The following is a 20,016-nucleotide window of genomic DNA, read 5'->3' as shown; positions in this document are numbered from 1 at the left end:
CCGACATAAAGTAATGAGGAGCCCAGGTGTCTGTCTACACAAGAGGGAAAACTGGATAGTGATGGCTGCGTTTCAGGATGAGCCCAGACATGGGAAACATCGAGTTTTGCAGTCGTGAGTCTTCTGAACCTGTGGAGGGATTGTCTGTGTGTTTGTGTTCACGGTAGATGTCATTCAGTGTGAATTTCTGAATATGACATATTGCGGTGTAGGGTTGCGCGTGAGGTTATTGCAGGGGACGGGGTTGACTATTTTCTCTTGGGGTGTGTTTCATTCGTCAGTTGTTGGTGAGCACCAGAAGTTGAAATTTTGCGAACGTGGGACTTCTGTGGATCCTTCTCGCTACCTTGAGTAGTGGAAACTGGAACGCATTTGAAGAGAGGAAGGGTGTTCTTCTTTTGAACCTGCCTCGCCGTTTTTACATTACTTGTTGAATGGACGTCAGGCGCCCTAGGACTTGTGCCCTTGGTGGAACCCACAGAATGCTGGAGACAGACAGACAGACACACTTGCCTATTGAATGGTGTCCATTTCCAATGAATTGAAGCAGAAAATCATCCCACTGGTATGTGAGTCATTTGGAAGTAAGTCGTATTGATAATAAAGGAAATCAAACACAGGAGCGTGTGTGTATTCAACTAAAATAAAATCAGCAAGCACTGAAATAAATCGCATTTGGTGTGCATCCAAATGGCGTCTGGGAGATTCCGGGTCAATCGTCCAGCTGCGAAAGGTGCATCTCTGAAGCACAGTCCCTGACCTGCAGTGAGACTTGTTCATCCGAGGTGGTGTTGCAGTGGAAATGATTGTGGGAAATGGCCCCTTCCTTTTGTGTATTCGCTGATTGGATTTCAGGCTCCGTTTCTCGTTCGGTACAGCGATCCAAGTTGACCAACCCGAGAGGAAAGATGTCCAGGGCATAACTCAGGGCTCCATACAACCACAGAATCTCGGGTGCAACCGGGCTCAAGCACACAAATGCGCGTATTAACAGTGTCTCTGTGTGTAACGTGTGTGCAAAGTACAGTGTGATGAGCATGACTGGCAGACAGGTGATCCATTGGGCTCACCTGAAAATCAGTTATGAGCATGAAAGAACACCGACGCCCAGGTCCCCGCTTCAGACATAACACCCACCAGCGTCTTGTGTGAAGCCACGGCATCTGGACTGCTCATGCTTCTGGGGATCATTCTCCTGAAAATGGTGGCTCCTTTCTCCCTGTGGAGCAACTCTCTACGCAGCGCTTCTTTCCTCCCCCAGGACTCATTTCATCGGGCCCGGGAAGCCTTCTGATTCAACACTCCTGACCCATGAAAAGGAAAGGGAAAGAAAGGAGGCCAAAGGTCACACTCTCCTCATTCCACCATCCTCCCTAAAATCATCCTGATTTCATGGGCCCTGAGACCGGGGATGCTTCTGTACACCTCGAGGCCTTGGAGCCTGGCCCAAATGCTATTCTCTTTCTCATTATCTGAAAAATTTTAAGAAAATCCCTAGAGCCAGGATCTTTATTCCTAGTAAGCCGAAAGTCCCAAAGAAACACCCAAATTCTGTCCCTCTTAGTTTGGGAAACAAGTCTACCTTCATCAGCATGACATTTTCCACCAAAGGTGGTAACTGCAAGTCCACCACACAATGCTTAACTGGAATTGGAAGCAACATCTCAGACGATGAAAAATACATGCAAGAATCCCTAAGACAAATGGTTTATTTTTCCCTTTCTTACTAAAACAACTGCCAGTATTAACAATGGTATGCAAATCTCTTTTAGACGCCCTGCTTTTAAATCTCTATGTTTCTTCCTGAGACAGGGACTCATTCCCATCACCCAGGCATTTACAGTGTTTAATTCTGGTTATATGCTATTCTCAAATTTACAACTATTCATTTCATCTCTCTCAAATGTTGATCTATTATCACATACGTATTAAAATATTATCTCCCGTGCTGCGTGATATGTTGTTTTTATATTCATCCTTTCTTAAATGAACCAAAGGTTTTAGTTGGATTAGATTGTGATTAGTCAAGTTTTCTGATTTCATGATTTCTTAAATTGCGGTCATACGACCTCAATCACTGGAAATAGAATGTCATGAGGATTTCTCTTTACTTGCAATCATAAATTCGGGGAATGTCATCAATTGGTATGTCGGTGATTACATGATTTCCTGAAAGTCTTTCACAGTCTAATTTGGGCACTAAGTATTTCGTCTAGGTTCAGTGCATGTTTCCAACACTTGATGCTTTATGATTTGGGTATACAGCTTCCACAAGAGCATTTCCTGCAAAGACATGTCTCGGTCCCCACTGGTAAGTCATTTCACTCGAACACAGAATCAATAGGCTGAACATGGAAAGGTTACTGCTAGAATACTTATTAGACTGCATGGATCTATTCTTTGATATTAAGGAAACAAATACACCGTGTTATTAACTGTACTTCATTGATGATTCTCAAGTCAGAAAGTACAGGTCTGACTTCCTGTCCTTCAATGCCTGAAAGGATGATCGTATCTGCCAAAAGCACATAGTTAGAAGCACATCGCAGCTCAAACACACACACACCCAGAAATATAAACAAACACAAAGAAACACTCCCATGGGCATGATTCTGCATGTTTTAAGTAAACTAACGCATTTTAAGTAAACTACCACTTAAGTTTACTGTTTTAAGTAAACACCACTGTTTTAAGTAAACTAACGCCTTCCCCAGGAGTTTTAAGTGAACTCCCTGGGGAATACAAGGGGACACACCCTATGGTTCATTCTTTAACTGAGTGCTGATATTGGATTGGTGGACCGCGTACCTGATGGGTGGGTGGGGTGTTCGAGGTAGGCGGGGTTGAGTTATATAAGGGCTGATGCGGCCAGATGGCGTGTCATTTGAAGACTCTCTCGGAAGAGATAGCATCTTTCTGCAACGTGCGGTCCCAGCAGAGAAAGCTTGTGATCCTTGCTCCTGGCGACATGGAGGCCGATTCACTCCACTTGGGAGGTGAGTGGCAGTTCAACCACTTTTCAAAACTCACATCTTCTCGGCCAGATGCAGCTTTTGCTGAAATCCAGCGGACTTCTCTACCTGAGAAGTCACCACTGTCATCTGAGACCCATGTCGACCTCTGTGATGGTTTGGCTCCTGTGGCAAGACAGCCTGCCCCTGGGGAGAAGCTTCCTCGCAGTAGCAGGAGACCTGCTGCGGTGGGGGCTGGGCTCCAGAATATGGGAAATACTTGCTATGTGAATGCTTCCCTGCAGTGCCTGACATACACACCACCCCTTGCCAACTACATGCTGTCCCGGGAGCACTCTCAACTTTGTCATCATCACAAGTGCTGCATGCTGTGTACGATGGAAGCTCACATCACACGGGCCCTCCACCGTCCTGGCCACGTCATCCAGCCCTCACAGGCATTGGTTGCTGGCTTCCATCGAGGCAAGCAGGAAGATGCCCATGAATTTCTGATGTTCATTGTGGATGCCATGAAAAGGGCATGCCTTCCCGGGCACAAGCAGGTAGATCATGACTCTGAGGACACCACCCTCATCCACCAGATATTTGGAGGCTGCTGGAGATCTCAAATCAAGTGTCTCCACTGCCAGGGCGTTTCGGACACCTTTGACCCTTACCTGGACATTGCCCTGGATATCCAGGCAGCTCAGAGTGTGAAGCAAGCTTTGGAACAGGTGGTGAAGCCCGAAGAACTCAATGGAGAGAATGCCTATCATTGTGGTCTTTGTCTCCAGAAGGCGCCTGCCTCAAAGACGTTCACTCTACACACTTCTGCCAAGGTCCTCATCCTTGTATTGAAGAGATTCTCCGATGTCACAGGCAACAAACTTGCCAAGAATGTGCAGTACCCTGAGTGCCTTGACATGCAGCCATACATGTCTCAGCAGAACACAGGACCTCTTGTCTATGTCCTCTATGCTGTGCTGGTCCATGCTGGGGGGAGTTGTCACAACGGACATTACCTCTCTTATGTCAAAGCTCCAGGAGGCCAGTGGTATAAAATGGATGACGCCGAGGTCACTGCCTGTAGCATCGCTTCTGTCCTGAGTCAACAGGCCTATGTCCTCTTTTACATCCAGAAGAGTCAACTGGAAAGATGCAGTGAGAGTGTGTCAATAGCAATAGGCAGGGAACCAGGAGCCCTTGGTGCTGAACACAAAGACAGGCGAGCAACGCAAGGAGAGCTCCAGAGAGAACCCTGCCTCCAGGTACCCGACTTGGAGGAGCACTTGGTGGAAAGAGCCACTCAGGAAAGCACCTTAGACCACTGGAAGTTCCTCCAAGAGCAAAACAAAACCAAGCCTGACTTCAACGTCAGAAAAGTCGAATGTACCCTGCCTCCCAACGTGCTTGTGATTCATCCATCAAAATACAAGAGTGGGATGAACAACCGTCATCCTGAACAGCAAAGCTCCCTGCTGAACCTCTCTTCAAGGAACCTGGCACCTCAGGAGTCCATGAACACTGGCACACTCACTTCTCTGCAAGGGAGGACCAGGAGATCCAAAGGGAGGAACAAACACAGCAAGAGGGCTCTGTTTGTGTGCCAGTGATCTCAGGAAAAGTCTCCATGCAAACGCAGGAGTGCATGCGCACACACACTGACACACACACACACACATACACGTACACACACACACACCCACGAGGGGGTTCGCGCGCGCACACACACACACCATCACCTACGCAGTCAATCCGACATAAAGTAATGAGGAGCCCAGGTGTCTGTCTACACAAGAGGGAAAGCTGGATAGTGATGGCTGCGTTTCAGGATGAGCCCAGACATGGGAAACATCGAGTTTTGCAGTCGTGAGTCTTCTGAACCTGTGGAGGGATTGTCTGTGTGTTTGTGTTCACGGTAGATGTCATTCAGTGTGAATTTCTGAATATGACATATTGCGGTGTAGGGTTGCGCGTGAGGTTATTGCAGGGGACGGGGTTGACTATTTTCTCTTGGGGTGTGTTTCATTCGTCAGTTGTTGGTGAGCACCAGAAGTTGAAATTTTGCGAACGTGGGACTTCTGTGGATCCTTCTCGCTACCTTGAGTAGTGGAAACTGGAACGCATTTGAAGAGAGGAAGGGTGTTCTTCTTTTGAACCTGCCTCGCCGTTTTTACATTACTTGTTGAATGGACGTCAGGTGCCCTAGGACTTGTGCCCTTGGTGGAACCCACAGAATGCTGGAGACAGACAGACAGACACACTTGCCTATTGAATGGTGTCCATTTCCAATGAATTGAAGCAGAAAATCATCCCACTGGTATGTGAGTCATTTGGAAGTAAGTCGTATTGATAATAAAGGAAATCAAACACAGGAGCGTGTGTGTATTCAACTAAAATAAAATCAGCAAGCACTGAAATAAATCGCATTTGGTGTGCATCCAAATGGCGTCTGGGAGATTCCGGGTCAATCGTCCAGCTGCGAAAGGTGCATCTCTGAAGCACAGTCCCTGACCTGCAGTGAGACTTGTTCATCCGAGGTGGTGTTGCAGTGGAAATGATTGTGGGAAATGGCCCCTTCCTTTTGTGTATTCGCTGATTGGATTTCAGGCTCCGTTTCTCGTTCGGTACAGCGATCCAAGTTGACCAACCCGAGAGGAAAGATGTCCAGGGCATAACTCAGGGCTCCATACAACCACAGAATCTCGGGTGCAACCCTGCTCAAGCACACAAATGCGCGTATTAACAGTGTCTCTGTGTGTGACGTGTGTGCAAAGTACAGTGTGATGAGCATGACTGGCAGACAGGTGATCCATTGGGCTCACCTGAAAATCAGTTATGAGCATGAAAGAACACCGACGCCCAGGTCCCCGCTTCAGACATAACACCCACCAGCGTCTTGTGTGAAGCCACGGCATCTGGACTGCTCATGCTTCTGGGGATCATTCTCCTGAAAATGGTGGCTCCTTTCTCCCTGTGGAGCAACTCTCTACGCAGCGCTTCTTTCCTCCCCCAGGACTCATTTCATCGGGCCCGGGAAGCCTTCTGATTCAACACACCTGACCCATGAAAAGGAAAGGGAAAGAAAGGAGGCCAAAGGTCACACTCTCCTCATTCCACCAACCTCCCTAAAATCATCCTGATTTCATGGGCCCTGAGACCGGGGATGCTTCTGTACACCTCGAGGCCTTGGCGCCTGGCCCAAATGCTATTCTCTTTCTCATTATCTGAAAAATTTTAAGAAAATCCCTAGAGCCAGGATCTTTATTCCTAGTAAGCCGAAAGTCCCAAAGAAACACCCAAATTCTGTCCCTCTTAGTTTGGGAAACAAGTCTACCTTCATCAGCATGACATTTTCCACCAAATGTGGTAACTGCAAGTCCACCACACAATGCTTAACTGGAATTGGAAGCAACATCTCAGACGATGAAAAATACATGCAAGAATCCCTAAGACAAATGGTTTATTTTTCCGTTTCTTACTAAAACAACTGCCAGTATTAACAATGGTATGCAAATCTCTTTTAGACGCCCTGCTTTTAAATCTCTATGTTTCTTCCTGAGACAGGGACTCATTCCCATCACCCAGGCATTTACAGTGTTTAATTCTGGTGATATGCTATTCTCAAATTTACAACTATTTATTTCATCTCTCTCAAATGTTGATCTATTATCACATACGTATTAAAATATTATCTCCCATGCTGCGTGATATGTTGTTTTATATTCATCCTTTCTTAAATGAACCAAAGGTATTAGTTGGATTAGATTGTGATTAGTCAAGTTTTCTGATTTCATGATTTCTTAAATTGCGGTCATACGACCTCAATCACTGGAAATAGAATGTCATGAGTATTTCTCTTTACTTGCAATCATAAATTCGGGGAATGTCATCAATTGGTATGTCGGTGATTGCATGATTTCCTGAAAGTCTTTCACAGTCTAATTTGGGCACTAAGTATTTCGTCTAGGTTCAGTGCATGTTTCCAGCACTTGATGCTTTATGATTTGGGTATATAGCTTCCACAAGAGCATTTCCTGCAAAGACATATCTCGGTCCCCACTGGTAAGTCATTTCACTCGAACACAGAATCAATAGGCTGAACATGGAAAGGTTTCTGCTAGAATACTTATTAGACTGCATGGATCTATTCTTTGATATTAAGGAAACAAATACACCGTGTTATTAACTGTACTTCATTGATGATTCTCAAGTCAGAAAGTACAGGTCTGACTTCCTGTCCTTCAATGCCTGAAAGGATGATCGTATCTGCCAAAAGCACATAGTTAGAAGCACATCGCAGCTCAAACACACACACACCCAGAAATATAAACAAACACAAAGAAACACTCCCATGGGCATGATTCTGCATGTTTTAAGTAAACTAACGCATTTTAAGTAAACTACCACTTAAGTTTACTGTTTTAAGTAAACACCACTGTTTTCAGTAAACTAACGCCTTCCCCAGGAGTTTTAAGTGAACTCCCTGGGGAATACAAGGGGACACACCCTATGGTTCATTCTTTAACTGAGTGCTGATATTGGATTGGTGGACCGCGTACCTGATGGGTGGGTGGGGTGTTCGAGGTAGGCGGGGTTGAGTTATATAAGGGCTGATGCGGCCAGATAGCGTGTCATTTGAAGACTCCCCGGAAGAGATAGCATCTTTCTGCAACGTGCGGTCCCAGCAGAGAAAGCTTGTGATCCTTGCTCCTGGCGACATGGAGGCCGATTCACTCCACTTGGGAGGTGAGTGGCAGTTCAACCACTTTTCAAAACTCACATCTTCTCGGCCAGATGCAGCTTTTGCTGAAATCCAGCGGACTTCTCTACCTGAGAAGTCACCACTGTCATCTGAGACCCATGTCGACCTCTGTGATGGTTTGGCTCCTGTGGCAAGACAGCCTCCCCCTGGGGAGAAGCTTCCTCTCAGTAGCAGGAGACCTGCTGCGGTGGGGGCTGGGCTCCAGAATATGGGAAATACTTGCCATGTGAATGCTTCCCTGCAGTGCCTGACATACACACCACCCCTTGCCAACTACATGCTGTCCCGGGAGCACTCTCAACTTTGTCATCATCACAAGTGCTGCATGCTGTGTACGATGGAAGCTCACATCACACGGGCCCTCCACCGTCCTGGCCACGTCATCCAGCCCTCACAGGCATTGGTTGCTGGCTTCCATCGAGGCAAGCAGGAAGATGCCCATGAATTTCTGATGTTCATTGTGGATGCCATGAAAAGGGCATGCCTTCCCGGGCACAAGCAGGTAGATCATGACTCTGAGGACACCACCCTCATCCACCAGATATTTGGAGGCTGCTGGAGATCTCAAATCAAGTGTCTCCACTGCCAGGGCGTTTCGGACACCTTTGACCCTTACCTGGACATTGCCCTGGATATCCAGGCAGCTCAGAGTGTGAAGCAAGCTTTGGAACAGGTGGTGAAGCCCGAAGAACTCAATGGAGAGAATGCCTATCATTGTGGTCTTTGTCTCCAGAAGGCGCCTGCCTCCAAGACGTTCACTCTACACACTTCTGCCAAGGTCCTCATCCTTGTATTGAAGAGATTCTCCGATGTCACAGGCAACAAACTTGCCAAGAATGTGCAATACCCTGAGTGCCTTGACATGCAGCCATACATGTCTCAGCAGAACACAGGACCTCTTGTCTATGTCCTCTATGCTGTGCTGGTCCATGCTGGGTGGAGTTGTCACAACGGACATTACCTCTCTTATGTCAAAGCTCCAGGAGGCCAGTGGTATAAAATGGATGACGCCGAGGTCACTGCCTGTAGCATCGCTTCTGTCCTGAGTCAACAGGCCTATGTCCTCTTTTACATCCAGAAGAGTCAACTGGAAAGATGCAGTGAGAGTGTGTCAATAGCAATAGGCAGGGAACCAGGAGCCCTTGGTGCTGAACACAAAGACAGGCGAGCAACGCAAGGAGAGCTCCAGAGAGAACCCTGCCTCCAGGTACCCGACTTGGAGGAGCACTTGGTGGAAAGAGCCACTCAGGAAAGCACCTTAGACCACTGGAAGTTCCTCCAAGAGCAAAACAAAACCAAGCCTGACTTCAACGTCAGAAAAGTCGAATGTACCCTGCCTCCCAACGTGCTTGTGATTCATCCATCAAAATACAAGAGTGGGATGAACAACCGTCATCCTGAACAGCAAAGCTCCCTGCTGAACCTCTCTTCAAGGAACCTGGCACCTCAGGAGTCCATGAACACTGGCACACTCACTTCTCTGCAAGGGAGGACCAGGAGATCCAAAGGGAGGAACAAACACAGCAAGAGGGCTCTGTTTGTGTGCCAGTGATCTCAGGAAAAGTCTCCATGCAAACGCAGGAGTGCATGCGCACACACACTGACACACACACACACATACACGTACACACACACACACCCACGAGGGGGTTCGCGCGCGCACACACACACACACCATCACCTACGCAGTCAATCCGACATAAAGTAATGAGGAGCCCAGGTGTCTGTCTACACAAGAGGGAAAACTGGATAGTGATGGCTGCGTTTCAGGATGAGCCCAGACATGGGAAACATCGAGTTTTGCAGTCGTGAGTCTTCTGAACCTGTGGAGGGATTGTCTGTGTGTTTGTGTTCACGGTAGATGTCATTCAGTGTGAATTTCTGAATATGACATATTGCGGTGTAGGGTTGCGCGTGAGGTTATTGCAGGGGACGGGGTTGACTATTTTCTCTTGGGGTGTGTTTCATTCGTCAGTTGTTGGTGAGCACCAGAAGTTGAAATTTTGCGAACGTGGGACTTCTGTGGATCCTTCTCGCTACCTTGAGTAGTGGAAACTGGAACGCATTTGAAGAGAGGAAGGGTGTTCTTCTTTTGAACCTGCCTCGCCGTTTTTACATTACTTGTTGAATGGACGTCAGGCGCCCTAGGACTTGTGCCCTTGGTGGATCCCACAGAATGCTGGAGACAGACAGACAGACACACTTGCCTATTGAATGGTGTCCATTTCCAATGAATTGAAGCAGAAAATCATCCCACTGGTATGTGAGTCATTTGGAAGTAAGTCGTATTGATAATAAAGGAAATCAAACACAGGAGCGTGTGTGTATTCAACTAAAAAAAAATCAGCAAGCACTGAAATAAATCGCATTTGGTGTGCATCAAAATGGCGTCTGGGAGATTCCGGGTCAATCGTCCAGCTGCGAAAGGTGCATCTCTGAAGCACAGTCCCTGACCTGCAGTGAGACTTGTTCATCCGAGGTGGTGTTGCAGTGGAAATGATTGTGGGAAATGGCCCCTTCCTTTTGTGTATTCGCTGATTGGATTTCAGGCTCCGTTTCTCGTTCGGTACAGCGATCCAAGTTGACCAACCCGAGAGGAAAGATGTCCAGGGCATAACTCAGGGCTCCATACAACCACAGAATCTCGGGTGCAACCCTGCTCAAGCACACAAATGCGCGTATTAACAGTGTCTCTGTGTGTGACGTGTGTGCAAAGTACAGTGTGATGAGCATGACTGGCAGACAGGTGATCCATTGGGCTCACCTGAAAATCAGTTATGAGCATGAAAGAACACCGACGCCCAGGTCCCCGCTTCAGACATAACACCCACCAGCGTCTTGTGTGAAGCCACGGCATCTGGACTGCTCATGCTTCTGGGGATCATTCTCCTGAAAATGGTGGCTCCTTTCTCCCTGTGGAGCAACTCTCTACGCAGCGCTTCTTTCCTCCCCCAGGACTCATTTCATCGGGCCCGGGAAGCCTTCTGATTCAACACACCTGACCCATGAAAAGGAAAGGGAAAGAAAGGAGGCCAAAGGTCACACTCTCCTCATTCCACCAACCTCCCTAAAATCATCCTGATTTCATGGGCCCTGAGACCGGGGATGCTTCTGTACACCTCGAGGCCTTGGCGCCTGGCCCAAATGCTATTCTCTTTCTCATTATCTGAAAAATTTTAAGAAAATCCCTAGAGCCAGGATCTTTATTCCTAGTAAGCCGAAAGTCCCAAAGAAACACCCAAATTCTGTCCCTCTTAGTTTGGGAAACAAGTCTACCTTCATCAGCATGACATTTTCCACCAAAGGTGGTAACTGCAAGTCCACCACACAATGCTTAACTGGAATTGGAAGCAACATCTCAGACGATGAAAAATACATGCAAGAATCCCTAAGACAAATGGTTTATTTTTCCGTTTCTTACTAAAACAACTGCCAGTATTAACAATGGTATGCAAATCTCTTTTAGACGCCCTGCTTTTAAATCTCTATGTTTCTTCCTGAGACAGGGACTCATTCCCATCACCCAGGCATTTACAGTGTTTAATTCTGGTGATATGCTATTCTCAAATTTACAACTATTTATTTCATCTCTCTCAAATGTTGATCTATTATCACATACGTATTAAAATATTATCTCCCATGCTGCGTGATATGTTGTTTTATATTCATCCTTTCTTAAATGAACCAAAGGTATTAGTTGGATTAGATTGTGATTAGTCAAGTTTTCTGATTTCATGATTTCTTAAATTGCGGTCATACGACCTCAATCACTGGAAATAGAATGTCATGAGTATTTCTCTTTACTTGCAATCATAAATTCGGGGAATGTCATCAATTGGTATGTCGGTGATTGCATGATTTCCTGAAAGTCTTTCACAGTCTAATTTGGGCACTAAGTATTTCGTCTAGGTTCAGTGCATGTTTCCAGCACTTGATGCTTTATGATTTGGGTATATAGCTTCCACAAGAGCATTTCCTGCAAAGACATATCTCGGTCCCCACTGGTAAGTCATTTCACTCGAACACAGAATCAATAGGCTGAACATGGAAAGGTTTCTGCTAGAATACTTATTAGACTGCATGGATCTATTCTTTGATATTAAGGAAACAAATACACCGTGTTATTAACTGTACTTCATTGATGATTCTCAAGTCAGAAAGTACAGGTCTGACTTCCTGTCCTTCAATGCCTGAAAGGATGATCGTATCTGCCAAAAGCACATAGTTAGAAGCACATCGCAGCTCAAACACACACACACCCAGAAATATAAACAAACACAAAGAAACACTCCCATGGGCATGATTCTGCATGTTTTAAGTAAACTAACGCATTTTAAGTAAACTACCACTTAAGTTTACTGTTTTAAGTAAACACCACTGTTTTCAGTAAACTAACGCCTTCCCCAGGAGTTTTAAGTGAACTCCCTGGGGAATACAAGGGGACACACCCTATGGTTCATTCTTTAACTGAGTGCTGATATTGGATTGGTGGACCGCGTACCTGATGGGTGGGTGGGGTGTTCGAGGTAGGCGGGGTTGAGTTATATAAGGGCTGATGCGGCCAGATAGCGTGTCATTTGAAGACTCCCCGGAAGAGATAGCATCTTTCTGCAACGTGCGGTCCCAGCAGAGAAAGCTTGTGATCCTTGCTCCTGGCGACATGGAGGCCGATTCACTCCACTTGGGAGGTGAGTGGCAGTTCAACCACTTTTCAAAACTCACATCTTCTCGGCCAGATGCAGCTTTTGCTGAAATCCAGCGGACTTCTCTACCTGAGAAGTCACCACTGTCATCTGAGACCCATGTCGACCTCTGTGATGGTTTGGCTCCTGTGGCAAGACAGCCTCCCCCTGGGGAGAAGCTTCCTCTCAGTAGCAGGAGACCTGCTGCGGTGGGGGCTGGGCTCCAGAATATGGGAAATACTTGCCATGTGAATGCTTCCCTGCAGTGCCTGACATACACACCACCCCTTGCCAACTACATGCTGTCCCGGGAGCACTCTCAACTTTGTCATCATCACAAGTGCTGCATGCTGTGTACGATGGAAGCTCACATCACACGGGCCCTCCACCGTCCTGGCCACGTCATCCAGCCCTCACAGGCATTGGTTGCTGGCTTCCATCGAGGCAAGCAGGAAGATGCCCATGAATTTCTGATGTTCATTGTGGATGCCATGAAAAGGGCATGCCTTCCCGGGCACAAGCAGGTAGATCATGACTCTGAGGACACCACCCTCATCCACCAGATATTTGGAGGCTGCTGGAGATCTCAAATCAAGTGTCTCCACTGCCAGGGCGTTTCGGACACCTTTGACCCTTACCTGGACATTGCCCTGGATATCCAGGCAGCTCAGAGTGTGAAGCAAGCTTTGGAACAGGTGGTGAAGCCCGAAGAACTCAATGGAGAGAATGCCTATCATTGTGGTCTTTGTCTCCAGAAGGCGCCTGCCTCCAAGACGTTCACTCTACACACTTCTGCCAAGGTCCTCATCCTTGTATTGAAGAGATTCTCCGATGTCACAGGCAACAAACTTGCCAAGAATGTGCAATACCCTGAGTGCCTTGACATGCAGCCATACATGTCTCAGCAGAACACAGGACCTCTTGTCTATGTCCTCTATGCTGTGCTGGTCCATGCTGGGTGGAGTTGTCACAACGGACATTACCTCTCTTATGTCAAAGCTCCAGGAGGCCAGTGGTATAAAATGGATGACGCCGAGGTCACTGCCTGTAGCATCGCTTCTGTCCTGAGTCAACAGGCCTATGTCCTCTTTTACATCCAGAAGAGTCAAATGGAAAGATGCAGTGAGAGTGTGTCAATAGCAATAGGCAGGGAACCAGGAGCCCTTGGTGCTGAACACAAAGACAGGCGAGCAACGCAAGGAGAGCTCCAGAGAGAACCCTGCCTCCAGGTACCCGACTTGGAGGAGCACTTGGTGGAAAGAGCCACTCAGGAAAGCACCTTAGACCACTGGAAGTTCCTCCAAGAGCAAAACAAAACCAAGCCTGACTTCAACGTCAGAAAAGTCGAATGTACCCTGCCTCCCAACGTGCTTGTGATTCATCCATCAAAATACAAGAGTGGGATGAACAACCGTCATCCTGAACAGCAAAGCTCCCTGCTGAACCTCTCTTCAAGGAACCTGGCACCTCAGGAGTCCATGAACACTGGCACACTCACTTCTCTGCAAGGGAGGACCAGGAGATCCAAAGGGAGGAACAAACACAGCAAGAGGGCTCTGTTTGTGTGCCAGTGATCTCAGGAAAAGTCTCCATGCAAACGCAGGAGTGCATGCGCACACACACTGACACACACACACACATACACGTACACACACACACACCCACGAGGGGGTTCGCGCGCGCACACACACACACACCATCACCTACGCAGTCAATCCGACATAAAGTAATGAGGAGCCCAGGTGTCTGTCTACACAAGAGGGAAAACTGGATAGTGATGGCTGCGTTTCAGGATGAGCCCAGACATGGGAAACATCGAGTTTTGCAGTCGTGAGTCTTCTGAACCTGTGGAGGGATTGTCTGTGTGTTTGTGTTCACGGTAGATGTCATTCAGTGTGAATTTCTGAATATGACATATTGCGGTGTAGGGTTGCGCGTGAGGTTATTGCAGGGGACGGGGTTGACTATTTTCTCTTGGGGTGTGTTTCATTCGTCAGTTGTTGGTGAGCACCAGAAGTTGAAATTTTGCGAACGTGGGACTTCTGTGGATCCTTCTCGCTACCTTGAGTAGTGGAAACTGGAACGCATTTGAAGAGAGGAAGGGTGTTCTTCTTTTGAACCTGCCTCGCCGTTTTTACATTACTTGTTGAATGGACGTCAGGCGCCCTAGGACTTGTGCCCTTGGTGGAACCCACAGAATGCTGGAGACAGACAGACAGACACACTTGCCTATTGAATGGTGTCCGTTTCCAATGAATTGAAGCAGAAAATCATCCCACTGGTATGTGAGTCATTTGGAAGTAAGTCGTATTGATAATAAAGGAAATCAAACACAGGAGCGTGTGTGTATTCAACTAAAATAAAATCAGCAAGCACTGAAATAAATCGCATTTGGTGTGCATCAAAATGGCGTCTGGGAGATTCCGGGTCAATCGTCCAGCTGCGAAAGGTGCATCTCTGAAGCACAGTCCCTGACCTGCAGTGAGACTTGTTCATCCGAGGTGGTGTTGCAGTGGAAATGATTGTGGGAAATGGCCCCTTCCTTTTGTGTATTCGCTGATTGGATTTCAGGCTCCGTTTCTCGTTCGGTACAGCGATCCAAGTTGACCAACCCGAGAGGAAAGATGTCCAGGGCATAACTCAGGGCTCCATACAACCACAGAATCTCGGGTGCAACCCTGCTCAAGCACACAAATGCGCGTATTAACAGTGTCTCTGTGTGTGACGTGTGTGCAAAGTACAGTGTGATGAGCATGACTGGCAGACAGGTGATCCATTGGGCTCACCTGAAAATCAGTTATGAGCATGAAAGAACACCGACGCCCAGGTCCCCGCTTCAGACATAACACCCACCAGCGTCTTGTGTGAAGCCACGGCATCTGGACTGCTCATGCTTCTGGGGATCATTCTCCTGAAAATGGTGGCTCCTTTCTCCCTGTGGAGCAACTCTCTACGCAGCGCTTCTTTCCTCCCCCAGGAGGAAAGAAGCTCATTTCATCGGGCCCGGGAAGCCTTCTGATTCAACACTCCTGACCCATGAAAAGGAAAGGGAAAGAAAGGAGGCCAAAGGTCACACTCTCCTCATTCCACCATCCTCCCTAAAATCATCCTGATTTCATGGGCCCTGAGACCGGGGATGCTTCTGTACACCTCGAGGCCTTGGCGCCTGGCCCAAATGCTATTCTCTTTCTCATTATCTGAAAAATTTTAAGAAAATCCCTAGAGCCAGGATCTTTATTCCTAGTAAGCCGAAAGTCCCAAAGAAACACCCAAATTCTGTCCCTCTTAGTTTGGGAAACAAGTCTACCTTCATCAGCATGACATTTTCCACCAAAGGTGGTAACTGCAAGTCCACCACACAATGCTTAACTGGAATTGGAAGCAACATCTCAGACGATGAAAAATACATGCAAGAATCCCTAAGACAAATGGTTTATTTTTCCCTTTCTTACTAAAACAACTGCCAGTATTAACAATGGTATGCAAATCTCTTTTAGACGCCCTGCTTTTAAATCTCTATGTTTCTTCCTGAGACAGGGACTCATTCCCATCACCCAGGCATTTACAGTGTTTAATTCTGGTGATATGCTATTCTCAAATTTACAACTATTCATTTCATCTCTCTCAAATGTTGATCTATTATCACATACGTATTAAAATATTATCTCCCATGCTGCGTGATATGTTGTTTTTATATTCATCCTTTCTTAAATGAACCAAAGGTATTAGTTGGATTAGATTGTGATTAGTCAAGTTTTCTGATTTCATGATTTCTTAAATTGCGGTCATACGACCTCAATCACTGGAAATAGAATGTCATGAGTATTTCTCTTTACTTGCAATCATAAATTCGGGGAATGTCATCAATTGGTATGTCGGTGATTGCATGATTTCCTGAAAGTCTTTCACAGTCTAATTTGGGCACTAAGTATTTCGTCTAGGTTCAGTGCATGTTTCCAGCACTTGATGCTTTATGATTTGGGTATATAGCTTCCACAAGAGCATTTCCTGCAAAGACATATCTCGGTCCCCACTGGTAAGTCATTTCACTCGAACACAGAATCAATAGGCTGAACATGGAAAGGTTTCTGCTAGAATACTTATTAGACTGCATGGATCTATTCTTTGATATTAAGGAAACAAATACACCGTGTTATTAACTGTACTTCATTGATGATTCTCAAGTCAGAAAGTACAGGTCTGACTTCCTGTCCTTCAATGCCTGAAAGGATGATCGTATCTGCCAAAAGCACATAGTTAGAAGCACATCGCAGCTCAAACACACACACACCCAGAAATATAAACAAACACAAAGAAACACTCCCATGGGCATGATTCTGCATGTTTTAAGTAAACTAACGCATTTTAAGTAAACTACCACTTAAGTTTACTGTTTTAAGTAAACACCACTGTTTTCAGTAAACTAACGCCTTCCCCAGGAGTTTTAAGTGAACTCCCTGGGGAATACAAGGGGACACACCCTATGGTTCATTCTTTAACTGAGTGCTGATATTGGATTGGTGGACCGCGTACCTGATGGGTGGGTGGGGTGTTCGAGGTAGGCGGGGTTGAGTTATATAAGGGCTGATGCGGCCAGATAGCGTGTCATTTGAAGACTCCCCGGAAGAGATAGCATCTTTCTGCAACGTGCGGTCCCAGCAGAGAAAGCTTGTGATCCTTGCTCCTGGCGACATGGAGGCCGATTCACTCCACTTGGGAGGTGAGTGGCAGTTCAACCACTTTTCAAAACTCACATCTTCTCGGCCAGATGCAGCTTTTGCTGAAATCCAGCGGACTTCTCTACCTGAGAAGTCACCACTGTCATCTGAGACCCATGTCGACCTCTGTGATGGTTTGGCTCCTGTGGCAAGACAGCCTCCCCCTGGGGAGAAGCTTCCTCTCAGTAGCAGGAGACCTGCTGCGGTGGGGGCTGGGCTCCAGAATATGGGAAATACTTGCCATGTGAATGCTTCCCTGCAGTGCCTGACATACACACCACCCCTTGCCAACTACATGCTGTCCCGGGAGCACTCTCAACTTTGTCATCATCACAAGTGCTGCATGCTGTGTACGATGGAAGCTCACATCACACGGGCCCTCCACCGTCCTGGCCACGTCATCCAGCCCTCACAGGCATTGGTTGCTGGCTTCCATCGAGGCAAGCAGGAAGATGCCCATGAATTTCTGATGTTCATTGTGGATGCCATGAAAAGGGCATGCCTTCCCGGGCACAAGCAGGTAGATCATGACTCTGAGGACACCACCCTCATCCACCAGATATTTGGAGGCTGCTGGAGATCTCAAATCAAGTGTCTCCACTGCCAGGGCGTTTCGGACACCTTTGACCCTTACCTGGACATTGCCCTGGATATCCAGGCAGCTCAGAGTGTGAAGCAAGCTTTGGAACAGGTGGTGAAGCCCGAAGAACTCAATGGAGAGAATGCCTATCATTGTGGTCTTTGTCTCCAGAAGGCGCCTGCCTCCAAGACGTTCACTCTACACACTTCTGCCAAGGTCCTCATCCTTGTATTGAAGAGATTCTCCGATGTCACAGGCAACAAACTTGCCAAGAATGTGCAATACCCTGAGTGCCTTGACATGCAGCCATACATGTCTCAGCAGAACACAGGACCTCTTGTCTATGTCCTCTATGCTGTGCTGGTCCATGCTGGGTGGAGTTGTCACAACGGACATTACCTCTCTTATGTCAAAGCTCCAGGAGGCCAGTGGTATAAAATGGATGACGCCGAGGTCACTGCCTGTAGCATCGCTTCTGTCCTGAGTCAACAGGCCTATGTCCTCTTTTACATCCAGAAGAGTCAACTGGAAAGATGCAGTGAGAGTGTGTCAATAGCAATAGGCAGGGAACCAGGAGCCCTTGGTGCTGAACACAAAGACAGGCGAGCAACGCAAGGAGAGCTCCAGAGAGAACCCTGCCTCCAGGTACCCGACTTGGAGGAGCACTTGGTGGAAAGAGCCACTCAGGAAAGCACCTTAGACCACTGGAAGTTCCTCCAAGAGCAAAACAAAACCAAGCCTGACTTCAACGTCAGAAAAGTCGAATGTACCCTGCCTCCCAACGTGCTTGTGATTCATCCATCAAAATACAAGAGTGGGATGAACAACCGTCATCCTGAACAGCAAAGCTCCCTGCTGAACCTCTCTTCAAGGAACCTGGCACCTCAGGAGTCCATGAACACTGGCACACTCACTTCTCTGCAAGGGAGGACCAGGAGATCCAAAGGGAGGAACAAACACAGCAAGAGGGCTCTGTTTGTGTGCCAGTGATCTCAGGAAAAGTCTCCATGCAAACGCAGGAGTGCATGCGCACACACACTGACACACACACACACATACACGTACACACACACACACCCACGAGGGGGTTCGCGCGCGCACACACACACACACCATCACCTACGCAGTCAATCCGACATAAAGTAATGAGGAGCCCAGGTGTCTGTCTACACAAGAGGGAAAACTGGATAGTGATGGCTGCGTTTCAGGATGAGCCCAGACATGGGAAACATCGAGTTTTGCAGTCGTGAGTCTTCTGAACCTGTGGAGGGATTGTCTGTGTGTTTGTGTTCACGGTAGATGTCATTCAGTGTGAATTTCTGAATATGACATATTGCGGTGTAGGGTTGCGCGTGAGGTTATTGCAGGGGACGGGGTTGACTATTTTCTCTTGGGGTGTGTTTCATTCGTCAGTTGTTGGTGAGCACCAGAAGTTGAAATTTTGCGAACGTGGGACTTCTGTGGATCCTTCTCGCTACCTTGAGTAGTGGAAACTGGAACGCATTTGAAGAGAGGAAGGGTGTTCTTCTTTTGAACCTGCCTCGCCGTTTTTACATTACTTGTTGAATGGACGTCAGGCGCCCTAGGACTTGTGCCCTTGGTGGAACCCACAGAATGCTGGAGACAGACAGACAGACACACTTGCCTATTGAATGGTGTCCGTTTCCAATGAATTGAAGCAGAAAATCATCCCACTGGTATGTGAGTCATTTGGAAGTAAGTCGTATTGATAATAAAGGAAATCAAACACAGGAGCGTGTGTGTATTCAACTAAAATAAAATCAGCAAGCACTGAAATAAATCGCATTTGGTGTGCATCAAAATGGCGTCTGGGAGATTCCGGGTCAATCGTCCAGCTGCGAAAGGTGCATCTCTGAAGCACAGTCCCTGACCTGCAGTGAGACTTGTTCATCCGAGGTGGTGTTGCAGTGGAAATGATTGTGGGAAATGGCCCCTTCCTTTTGTGTATTCGCTGATTGGATTTCAGGCTCCGTTTCTCGTTCGGTACAGCGATCCAAGTTGACCAACCCGAGAGGAAAGATGTCCAGGGCATAACTCAGGGCTCCATACAACCACAGAATCTCGGGTGCAACCCTGCTCAAGCACACAAATGCGCGTATTAACAGTGTCTCTGTGTGTGACGTGTGTGCAAAGTACAGTGTGATGAGCATGACTGGCAGACAGGTGATCCATTGGGCTCACCTGAAAATCAGTTATGAGCATGAAAGAACACCGACGCCCAGGTCCCCGCTTCAGACATAACACCCACCAGCGTCTTGTGTGAAGCCACGGCATCTGGACTGCTCATGCTTCTGGGGAT

The 20,016-nt window shown here is 47.3% G+C and overlaps 4 protein-coding genes across 4 annotated transcripts; all 4 read left to right on the top strand.

Moving 5' to 3' along the window:
• The first annotated feature begins 2,968 nt into the window (after window positions 1–2,968).
• LOC144340057 (ubiquitin carboxyl-terminal hydrolase 17-like protein 6) lies at window positions 2,969–4,564 on the top strand. Its single transcript, XM_077997863.1, has one exon. It carries the CDS (start codon window positions 2,969–2,971, stop codon window positions 4,562–4,564), a length of 1,596 nt encoding a protein of 531 aa, XP_077853989.1.
• Window positions 4,565–7,672: 3,108 nt separating this feature from the next.
• On the top strand, window positions 7,673–9,268 carry LOC144340056 (ubiquitin carboxyl-terminal hydrolase 17-like protein 6). The gene has a single exon (XM_077997862.1). It carries the CDS (start codon window positions 7,673–7,675, stop codon window positions 9,266–9,268), a length of 1,596 nt encoding a protein of 531 aa, XP_077853988.1.
• A 3,108-nt stretch (window positions 9,269–12,376) lies between these two features.
• Window positions 12,377–13,972, top strand: LOC144340055 (ubiquitin carboxyl-terminal hydrolase 17-like protein 6). Its single transcript, XM_077997861.1, has one exon. It carries the CDS (start codon window positions 12,377–12,379, stop codon window positions 13,970–13,972), a length of 1,596 nt encoding a protein of 531 aa, XP_077853987.1.
• A 3,118-nt stretch (window positions 13,973–17,090) lies between these two features.
• LOC144340054 (ubiquitin carboxyl-terminal hydrolase 17-like protein 6) lies at window positions 17,091–18,686 on the top strand. Its single transcript, XM_077997860.1, has one exon. It carries the CDS (start codon window positions 17,091–17,093, stop codon window positions 18,684–18,686), a length of 1,596 nt encoding a protein of 531 aa, XP_077853986.1.
• Window positions 18,687–20,016: the final 1,330 nt, after the last annotated feature.

This window comes from Macaca mulatta, chromosome 3 (genome assembly GCF_049350105.2).
Source record: "Macaca mulatta isolate MMU2019108-1 chromosome 3, T2T-MMU8v2.0, whole genome shotgun sequence".
NCBI classification, from domain to species: domain Eukaryota; kingdom Metazoa; phylum Chordata; class Mammalia; order Primates; family Cercopithecidae; genus Macaca; species Macaca mulatta.
The sequence above is the reverse complement of the archived record's forward strand: the minus strand, read 5'-3'. Positions and strand labels throughout refer to the sequence as shown.